The sequence below is a fragment of the Erythrolamprus reginae genome, chromosome 2 (assembly GCF_031021105.1).
Source record: "Erythrolamprus reginae isolate rEryReg1 chromosome 2, rEryReg1.hap1, whole genome shotgun sequence".
In the NCBI taxonomy this organism is placed as follows: domain Eukaryota; kingdom Metazoa; phylum Chordata; class Lepidosauria; order Squamata; family Dipsadidae; genus Erythrolamprus; species Erythrolamprus reginae.
Window position 1 is genome coordinate 270721871 of NC_091951.1, and position 11249 is coordinate 270733119.

Sequence of the window (11249 nt, forward strand, 5' to 3'; positions counted from 1 at the left end):
CTAAGTGAACCACTGCAGTTCTGGTGGGCGTGCATGCATGTCTGCTGGGCGCGCGTGTGCATTGGAATGTAATTTGGCTTCTGTGCATGCGTAGGAAGCAAATCTCACGAGAAGACACACGGGCGCATAAGATTTCTGTTGTGGTTAGTTCTGGCCCAGCTCCTGCCCCAAGGAATGTGGAGGTGGATGTGGAGGAAACATCCACATGCCACAGGCCTGTTTTGCTCCCGATAGAATCTCCCGACGAAGTCTCCTCTGACGAAGGAAGCGTGAGTGACAGGGAAGAGGGGAGTTTGGCAGACAGCCCAGGAGGAGATCAATCATCCTTATCATCCCTGGATTCTGAACAATAACTTATGACAGATCCATGCATGCGTAGAGTGATGCATAGGAGAAAACAACTGAAGGATTATTACAGGAAATAAGTGAGGCCACCTGTGATTGGGTGGGGCTGCTGTAATTACTGCTACAGATAAAAAGAGCAGTGTGCTGGTTTAGCCTCATGGAAGTTTATCTGATTCATAGTTTCGTCAAGATCGTGGTTTGCTGTTTCCCTGTTCAAGACTGCGTGTGGAATTTCTGGACTTTGGAATTGGACTCAATTTCCAAGTTACTGGATGAGAAATTGGGTTGCATTTAACCTGTGCCTTGTGTGTACCAGAAAACCCCTTTGACATTTAAAAAGGGAGTTTTTTCTGCTTTTCTGTTGATAAAGACCTTTTGTTTTCCTTCTATTGTGTGGTATGTGTCTGTTTGGACTAATTACCCTGTAATTACGGGCGGTTGGGACATGCCAGCAGAACAATTTCGGTGAAAAATCACTGAAAAATCGGCAAAATCTCACGTGCCTGTGTTTCCTCTCACGAGATTTTACTTCCTGCCAAAACCTGCTGGCCTTCACCCCTGCACCCACCCCTCTCCTAAAGGGGCAGAATGTTATATTTTCCCTGGATGAGAAAAGGAGAAACATGTTTTAAAGTCAAAGCAGCTCCCCCTCCATCTTTGTCAATGGGCCGTGAAGGCCTGAGCCTACTCTATTCTATTCTACATAACAAAGATTTACCTACTTCAGGCAGAGCCATAATAGGAATCCCAAAAGCCCTTTTGTTACATCATCATGCACAAAAGCCAAATCTCGCTCTGATGTGGATGCACGCCGGTCATCCAGAGCTGCGCACGCAGATCGATTTCCGCTACTTGTGCGCCGTCCCTCCCACCATCCAGGTAGGAACCCAATACTGATCCTCCTCCTCCTCCTTGAACTACGACCACCATTGACCCCAAAATTTCTGCTGATGAGTCAAATGTTAAAGTGAATTTTGCCCCATTTCACGATCTTTCTCGACACAGCTGTTAAGCGAATCACTGCAGTTGTTAAGTGAGCAGCTCGCTTGTTAAGTGAATCTGTCTTCCCTGTTGGACTTGGCTTGCCAGGAGGTCGCCAAAAATTATCACATGACCCTGGGACAACTGTCGCAAATAGGAGTCACTTGCCAAGCATCCGAAGTTTGATCATGTGACCATGGAAATGGTGCCACCATCGTAAGTGTGAAAATAGTCGTGTCACTTTTTTTTCTCTGTCGTAAGTTTAAACTGTCACTCAACGCACAGTTGTAAGCCGAGGGCCATCTGTATTAATTGTATCTGGGGCTTGAAGATGGGGCTGATTGCTTCCCGTAACACTCCGACATCTTCTTCATGGCCCGTTGGACGAATTCCACCTTCCCCCGATCTTTCTGTATAGCCGTGTACTCATACGCTTTCAGCTTGCCGTAGTAATCCGAGAATTTGTTGTAGAGGACAGAGATGGGCATGCCGTTCAGGATGATCCCAAAAGCGATGCAGAGGAACGCAAACAGCCGTCCCAGGTGGGTTTCCGGATACATGTCTCCATATCCCACAGTGCAAAGGCTTACCTTTAGGTAAATAAAGAAGTGGGGGAAATCATTCAGAAGAGCAAGGAGTGGACTTTTAGACTGAGGATCATAAATCAATGGTTCTCAAGTCTCAACCTGCAGTCTTTTTTTAAAATATTAGACATATACCGCTTCATAGCGCTTTTTCAGCCCTCTCTAATTGGTTTATAGAATCAGAATACAGTAGTACCTCTAGATACGAGCTGCTCTACATGCGAGTATTTCAAGATACGAGCCACGAGGGGACAGACATTTCTGTTCTAGTCCCGAGCTCAAATTCAGGATACGAGCCGAGCATCCACTAGGTGGCGCAATAATCCTTGCTTTTGGTTATCTCGGAGGGGAAAAACAAAGTCTAAAGTGATTTGTTCCACATACGAGTTGCTTTGACATACAAGCTCCCTTCTGGAACAAATTATGCTCGTATCTAGGGGTACTACTGTATTGTCCCGAACAATCTGGGTCCTCATTTTACCCACCTTGGAAGGATGGAAGACTGAGTCAACCTTGAGCCGGTGGTCAGATTTGAACTGCTGAACTACAGCTAGCAGTTAGCTGAAGTAGCCTGCAGTGCTGCACTCTAACCACTGCGCCACCCCGACTCTTGTCTGCAGGTCCTTGGGAAGGGCAGCCTATGATGATGTCATAGGAAGTCCATGAACCGTGAAGAAATATTATTATTTAAATCTTAAGTCTTGGGGATTGATGGCCACCACAATCCATGGCCACAAAAGGTATTTAAAGGGGTTACCTGGTGAAGAAAAGGTTGAGAACCACTGTCTTAGATTATCAAAATAATAAAATGGGGTCCCACATTGTTGAATTACAGTAATATCTATAAAAACCTGCTAAAACAGACTCTTAATTCATCAGCAGGATTAACCCATATCATTAGATAGCAAGTCTTAAGGGTGGCCTTCAACCCTGGGGTCTGCCTGGTTCCTGTTAGGAACATAATTAACTAGTATTTTTTAGGACAAGAATGGTGCCACTAGATTCCCTCTTGTTTTGGAAGTTCCCATATCCTGCACTGCAATCTTTGCCCATAAAATTTGGTGTCAAAAAAACCTGATATCTGCTACTTGCTTCGTTTTAAACTATGCACACAAATCTGTTATGTCTCTTGCATTAAGCTTTTAAATAAGTCTCAACCAGAAGCCAGGATAAAGGAGAAAAATTGGTCTTCCCTGAAAGGAATTTTATTCCCTAAAAGGGATACGCCTGGTCCCCTGAAGCTGAATCTTAATATGAAAATACAGCTCTCAGTTGTGAAAAAAGGCCCACGGATGATCTGAGCATTGGTCCAGCAAAGGTGCCCTTTGACCTTTCCATTGCTTACCTGACACTAAAACTCAGTCAGTGCTAAAAACCAAAATCAATGAAAGGGTTAAAGGCAGTAGTGGGTTGCATCTGGTATGGGTGGGATTGGTGATCCATTAGTGGAAATGGAGATGTGCACGCATCTCTGCACCCTGACACATGCTCGTGTGACATTTGACTTCTGTGCATGCCCTGGAAGCGAAATCTCACACGAGGATGTTCTTGCGTTCGAGATTTTGCCCATTTTCAGCAGGATTTTTGCTTCCGCTCATGTGCAGAAGCAAAAACATAGTCGAAAATTGCCAAGATCTTGCTCTCGTTCACATCCTCACGCAAGATTTGGCTTTCAGCACATGCACAGAAGCCAAATCTCGTGCTTATGCACGCATACCCACCTGCCAGACGTGCACGCACTCGTGCCAGTCGCCGGGAATGTTCCATTAGCGCCGGCAAAGAGGAAGCCCACCTAGTTAAAAGCATGATATCTGGGGTGTCCCCTTTCTCTTGGTGCCCTAAGTACTGGTAGGCCTTGATTTACAACCACAATTGAATGCAATTTATGTTGCTATATGAAACATTTGTATGCTCCATTTTGCAACCTTTCTTGCTACAGTTAAGTGAGTTACAAGGGTGAAATTCAGTAGGTTCTGACAGGTTCTGGAAAACAATTGGAGCAGCATCTGGAAGCCCTAGGCTTCCCAGCTTTGTTTTAATGCAAGTCCATACTGCTTCATAAGCAGGTGTGAAATCCAGCAGGTTATGACAGGTTCTGGAGAACCAGTAGTGGAAATTTTGAGTAGTTCGGAGAACTGGCAACTACTACCTTTGGCTGGCCCCAAAGTGGGGTGGGAATGGAGATTTTGCAATATCCTTCCCCTGTCACATCCACCAACCTACATTCACAGAATATATCTCATCTGTCTGGAACCTATACCACATCTCGGATATTAATACCCTTGAAAACATCCAAAGATATTTTACAAGAAGAGCCCTTCACTCCTCCACTCGAAACAGAATATCCTACGAAAATAGACTAACAATCCTGGGTCTAGAAAGCTTAGAACTACGGCGCCTAAAACACAATTTAAGTATTGCCCAACAAGATCATATGCTGCAACGTTCTACCGGTCAATGACTACTTCAGCTTCAACCGCAACAACACAAGAGCACGCAACAGATTCAAACTTAATACAAACTGCTCCAAACTTGACTGTAAAAAATATGATTTCAACAATCGAGTTGTCGAAGCGTGGAACTCATTACCGGACTCAATTGTGTCAACCTCTAACCCCCAACATTTCTCTCTTAAACTAACCACGATTGACCTCTCCAGGTTCCTAAGAGGCCAGTAAGGGGCGTACATAAGTGCACTAGTGTGCCCTTCATCCCCTGTCCAATTGTCTTTCCTTTATCTCATATATCATATATATTTTCTTCCTTTCATATATCTTCTCCTCTATTTTTACATTTATCTTTATATATATATATTACTTTATGTCTATTCTCTTCCTATGTATTTGTGTATTGGACAAATGAATAAATAAATAAATAAAACCGGTAGTAAAAAAATTGGATTTCATCACCGACGAATCACTGCAGTTGTTAAGTCAGTAACATGCTTGTTAAGTGAGGCCGGCTTTCCCATTGTCTTTGCTTGCCAGAAGGTCGCAAAAGGTGATCACATGACCCTGGGAAAATGCAACCGTCATAAATATGAACCAGCTGCCAAGCATCTGAATTTTGATCACGTGACCATGAGTATGTTGCAATGGTCACGAGTGTGAAAAATAGTAATAAATCGTTTTTTTCCAGTGCTGTTGTAACTTTGAACGGCTACTGTTGTAAGTCGAGGACCACCTGTGCATGTTTATTTTGTTTAATAATCAATCCAGGGCTGAGCCAATCTTTAGCCCTAGGATGAATTGTCCGACATATACTCAAAAAAGTAAAACTCACAATTCACTGCATACTTCTCACTCTACTCACAAGAGCCTACAAAACTTTTGCCAGACCCATCTTTGACTACTGCTCATCTGTCTGGAACCCATATTACATCTCAGACATCAACACCCTTGAAAATGTCCAAAGATATTTCACCAGAAGAGCCCTTCACTCCTCCACTCGAAACAGAATATCCTACGAAAATAGACTATCAATCCTGGGCCTTGAAAGCCTAGAACTACGGCGCCTAAAACACGATTTGAGTATTACCCACAAGATCATATGCTGCAATGTCCTACCAGTCAATGACTACTTCAGCTTCAACCGCAATAACACAAGAGCACGCAACAGATTCAAACTTAATACGAACCGCTCCAAACTTGACTGTAAAAAATATGATTTCAACAATCGAGTTATTGAAGCGTGGAACTCATTACCGGACTCAATTGTGTCATCCCCAACACTTCTCCCATAGACTCTCCAAGATTGACCTCTCCAGGTTCCTAAGAGGCCAGTAAGGGGTGTAAATAAGTGCACTGGAGTGCCTTTCGTCCCCTGTCCAATAGTCTTTCTTTTCTTTCACCTATCATATATATTCTCTTCCTTTCATATATCCTCTCCTCTAAGTTCACTTTCACCCTCTTTTATATTATCACATGTCTATTTTTCTTCCTATATATTTGTATATTGGACAAATGAATAAATAAAAAATAAAAATAATAAATTGTTTCTAAATGATCTACTCCTGCTTTCCTGGTGAGACCAAATTCTGTTTTTTATTGTGTCAAACCATCACAGCTTTGTGGCCTTTCGAAAGCTTGCTGAACATCCTCTCACAGAGGTGATTTGCATGTAGATTTAGGGGCAAGTGCAAATAGGAGAAAATCCTATATATTTTTTAATTGTTGGGATTGTTTCTATTCCTGAAAAGGAGTCTGATTTGTTCGCAGGGCGCACCTGAGAGAAATGGGATTAGTCTGGGGCCCCAATGGAAATTGGCTCACGGGAATCGAATGTAAATGGCAGAGAAATAGCTCCGAAAATAAACAACAAGATGAAAGGGAGACGTGTTATTGACAATAGCCTGCGGTTACACAACGGCATTTTTCACTCATGTGGTTTCCTGGAGAGCATAGGAAAGTAGCTCTGCGTTGTTCTTGGTGTGATTTCATCCCCTTTCATGTTAGGTACAGCTGGGATAGGAAAGCGGATCATCAAGAAAAACGCTGCTTTGAATTATACATGTGATTGTACATACTCTGGGGTGGAGGTTTCTTTCTCTTCCTCAGTGCTTCGTGCGTGGAAATGCAAGAACAAGGCTGGCTCCGATGCCAGTCAGGCTATTTATTTTATTTTATTTGCTTATTTTGTCCAATACACAATGAGGGTTTTAGTGGGTATATATCTATATACACATAGTAAAATACATGAAGAAGATTATAGAGGAGATACTCATAGTAAAATATATCTAAGAAATAATAGAAAAGAAGGTATAGTAATAGAACATATCAATGAAAGAATAGAAGAAGAGATATAGGAATGGAAGAAAGGAATAGGAGATATAGGAGAGCAATAGGACAGGGGACGGAAGGCACTCTAGTGCACTTGTACTCGCCCCTTAGGAATCTGGATAGGTCAACCGTAGATAATCTAAGGGTAAAGTGTTGGGGGTTTGGGCTAGCTAGTTTAAAACAGTTCGATTGTGCCCTGACACAGATCAAAGGCTGTTATTTTTCTAGTAAAGAGGCTCCTGTTCTCTTCTCTTTTTAGGAATTGGGGGAAATTTTAATTTTCTTATTTGTACCCTATGATAATCATTAAGTGTTGTACCTCATAATTCTTGACAAAGGTATATTTTCTTTTAGGCACATGAGAGCATATGCACCAAAGACAAATTCCTTGTGTGTCCAATCACACTTGGCCAATAAAGAATTCTATTCTATTCTATTCTATTCTATTCTATTCTATTCCATTCCATTCCAGTCCAGTCCAGTCCAGTCCAGTCCAGTCTAGTCTAGCCTAGCCCAGCTCAGCTCAACCCAGCCCACTCCATTCCATTCCATTCTAATTTTGCTTAGGGATCATTATCTATGGCAGTAGCCCCCAATTTTTGGGTACCAGGGACTGGTTCTGTAGACTGAGTTTTCCCCCCTGCAGATCGGAGAGGGGTGGGCATGGTTTCGCATGCTGCTGCATTCCACAGATGGGGCTTCACTTGTTTGCACAGTCCAGTTTCTGGCGTGTCGCAGCCCAGTGTCGGTCCACAAACCAGGAATCATTTGTATGATGACATGTCATGGCTTATGGGACCTATGACAGTGGAGAAATCCAATTTTTTAAATTACTGGTTCTGTGGGCGTGGTGGGCATGGTGGGTGTGGCATGGTGGGTGTGGCTTAGTGGGTGTGGCTTAGTGGGTGTGGCTTGGTGGGCGTGGCTGGGGAAGGATACTGCAAAATCTCCATTCTCTCCCCACTCCTGGCAGGAGGAACTTGCAAAATCTCCATTCCTACCCCATTCTGGGGCCACCAGAGGTGGTATTTGCCGGTTTTCCGAACTACTCAAAACGTCTGCTCCCGGTTCTCCAGAACCTGTCAGAACCTGCCAGTGAAGCTGTATGGACTTGCATCCACTAGTGTTTCTCAACCTTGGCAACTTGAGTGGAGTTCAACTCTCAAAATTGGCTGTTTGGAGCATTCTGGGATTTAAAGTCCACCCATCTTCAAGCTGCCAAGATTGAGAAACACAGTACAAGAGGAACCTGTGAAAGGAGTCATATAGCATGTGCTCTGATGTCTAACAAGTCACAACTAGTGTTGTCATTTGAAAGAAACTCAAAACAATTGCATGTTGTGGTCAGTGAAGAATCTTGTCTTCAGCTGCTACTCCAGACAATTTAGCAGGATTACTGGAGAAAGAATTGCTTGTGTGTATATATATATATATCACCTATATGCAGAATAACATATATTGCAGGTGTGTTATTTAATATCCACCAGCAAGTATTAGAATTGAGCAAAACCCATTCATCTTCAAGGATTTATTCATGATAATACTTTGCTTTCTATTAGTTGGTATTCTGATTCTGGGTGATATTATTAAGCAAATTATGGATGATCATAAACAAGTAGTCAGCCCACATTCATCTGAAAAAAGCACTGATGCTTTGACTGTTGTCCTCTAGCTTCAAAGGGAAAGCATTAGTGGAGATGTGTCGTAGCATGCTATGTATTCCTAAATTGACAACTTCTGGAGAAGATGCTAGAGTCACTGCAATTTTATAATCGCCTTGGATGCAGCTGTTTACAGAACCATTTAACTTTCCTATTGGACAATAACGGTGTTCCTGAACTTTCTTAAATGGTAGACTTATTTTTCAATTCAAGGAGTAAATCAAGGTAACCCAAGGCATTTTCTCCTATAAGTATATGTAGAAAGCTGTATATATCCCAATGCGGAATCTGTCAGATGGGATGCATGCATATTGCACCACATGGAGCAAAGCCAACACTGGATATATGGCAGAATAGCCAGCCAGCCAGCCAGCTCTTGATGTAAGATGATAATTCCAGTTTCCATTTTTGATTAACCCTGGCATTTTAGCAAAGAACAGCTGAGAGAAAAGATCATGGAGAAATTTTCAGGACACACCTTTGCCCAGTTGTTGTTTATCTCAGACACCGGATTTATTGGGAATACAATTTTCATCCATCACTAGTGGCAGCCTCTATTGTGTTTCAACAACAGGTCTATAAATTATAAATTCCGTATCACATTGCAATCTAGTGACCCAGCCAGCTCTCCCATTTTGTTATTTTTGGCCATTGTTACTGGCTTCATAAAAATTAAAAAGAAAGATCATCTCATGCTCTAGTCTATTGTCAGCTGTTTTGGGAACCTTCTGAGGAACTTCTTGTCTGTCATCTGTGATCAGATGTCACATCGTCCGCCAGTCTCTTGATTTTTCAGAGACAAAGGGCAGCTCCAACTCTTAAGTTCTACACTTTTTGTGGGCATCAATCTCACTTATTCTTGGTACATTATTAGGTGAAGCTATCCTTACTACCTCCATAAATAAGCAACAGCTAGCTGTCAGTTGGCATATAGAAAACTCTGGATTTTATTTTTTAAAGGATACAGAAACTTCCAATGTGTTTTCCTTTCTCTACTTTCTCATGCAACAGCCTTGAGTGCTGCAAGAAGACCACCCATACAGAATGCTGCCACAAAAAGACATCCAGTCCAAGCTGAGCTTCAATGATTACAGACTGATCTACTGAAACAGATGCACTAAAGCTTACAGCGGGAAGAGGGGTGGGGTGTCGGCGTTTACATCTCCTCTAAAACCAAAAGAATCAGAACAGATGTTCAAAATCTGGGCATATCCTGCTGCTTTCATAACAAGCAGCTTTTCTAAATAAAGAGCAAGAAGCAAGGGTCAGGTCTCTGAAGAGCACAGCGGGTACTTACGGCAGCCCACCACCAGGCCTGAGGGATGCTGGTGAAGTTGGTGCTGACGACATCATGCTCCACCGTGTAGACCATGGCTGAGAAGGCAGAGATGCCCAGGATGATGAAGAGCAGGAGACAACCCACCTGCTGGTAACACTGGCGCAGGGTGAAGCCGAAAGCACGGAGCCCTGTGGAGTGGCGGGCTAGCTTCAGGATGCGAAAAATGCGCATCAGCCGCATGATGCGTAGCACTTGCCCTACTTTGCCCACCCGCCCCACTTTCTCGATCTCATGTTCGTGCTGGGACCCATGCCCACCAGTGTGGGTCTCATCGATAAAAAGCTCTAGCAACAACTGGAGGTAGAGGGGCAAGACGGCAATGAGGTCCACGACATTGAGAGCGCTACTAGCAAAGCGGTGTATGTCAGGGGCAGAGAGCAGCCGCAGTATGTACTCTAGAGTGAAGAAGGCCACGCAGAAGGTCTCCACGTGTTCCAACACTGGCCGCAGCTCTCCAGTGGCTTTGTCCTTCTGCTGCAACTCCTCGACTGTGTTGAGAGCAAGAGCCACCACGGATATGAGAACAAAGAAACTGGAGGCAACCCCCATCACTTTGGCCATGGTGGAAGAGAAGGGTTTCTCCATGAGGTTCCAAAGGCGCCACCGTTGCGTGGCGTAGCGCATGTGGCAGAAGAGAGCCTCACTCTCCTGGACGGCCGCCTGAGCACGGAGCTCCTCCTGCACTTTCAGTTGGTCATTCAGCTCTTCGCATCTCTCTTCGAAGCAGATCCGACAGCAGCGGGGCGTGTATTTCAGACGGACTCCCCAGTAGCTCAACTCTTCCAAGAAGCTGTGGGGGCACAGCTCATTCTGTACCTGTAACACCCCGGAAGCGTAGAAGTTGTAGACCAGCTGGAAAACCGCAGGGTCTCGATCAAAGAAATACTCATCCCCCTGAGCTGCGTAGTCATCACAGAGGCCTAGCTGGCAATGGCGATCGGTGGAAGTAACCAAGCGTCCGAGGCGGGTGTTGGGATAGGTGGCCACTGCCTGGTACGTAAGATGGTAGGTTCGGCCACCGACATTAATGTTGAGCACCGAGGAGGAAGCTAATGTCCCAGAAGCAAAAGTGGGGTCAAATGCAAATATCGAAAGGAGTCTCTTTGGCTCTTCCTCCTCCTCTTCCTCACCCAAGTACTTCTCAGTTTCCTGGGACAACTGCAATCCATAGGGAGTTGTCGCTTGGGTGTCTATGTGCTCGGCTGCCTTGCATTCTTTGGAAGATTCCAGTGGCGTTTCAGGTGCTTTTCCATCAGAGATAGAAAGTTGCTTCTTTTGACTGAAATTTCTCATGGGTGACGCTTACTAGCCCACCACCCACGTTTTCAGATGTGCTTCTTGCCACGGGCTTTCTGGCTCTGCTTCTTCCTGCCCGGAGCATTCGTGACTGGAGCTGCAGCCTCACATTTCACTCCGGTCACTCTTCACTCACTCCAGTTGTTGCTAAAACTCAGGATGGGATGCAGGCATGTAAAAGGGGGGGCAGGGATGGAGACACTGCTGTTGATCGCTTTAATCTTGCTGACAGGGAAGAACTGAGTAGTTACAGAAGGGGATTTAA

The 11249-nt window shown here is 44.2% G+C and overlaps 1 protein-coding gene across 1 annotated transcript; it reads right to left on the reverse strand.

The window, feature by feature from the left end:
* Window positions 1-1634: 1634 nt before the first annotated feature.
* On the reverse strand, window positions 1635-10981 carry KCNV2 (potassium voltage-gated channel modifier subfamily V member 2). Its single transcript, XM_070736267.1, has 2 exons — window positions 9647-10981; window positions 1635-1916 (listed from the first exon to the last, which is right to left on the reverse strand). Exons 1-2 carry the CDS (start codon window positions 10979-10981, stop codon window positions 1635-1637), a joined length of 1617 nt encoding a protein of 538 aa, XP_070592368.1.
* Window positions 10982-11249: the final 268 nt, after the last annotated feature.

Coding starts and splice junctions, on each gene's coding strand:
- KCNV2 (XM_070736267.1), bottom strand. CDS start 10,981: ATGAGAAATTTCAGTCAAAAGAAGCAACTTTCTATCTCTGATGGAAAA. Junction 1,917..9,646: donor AGGCCTGGTGGTGGGCTGCC/GTAAGTACCCGC, acceptor ATTTACCTAAAG/GTAAGCCTTTGCACTGTGGG.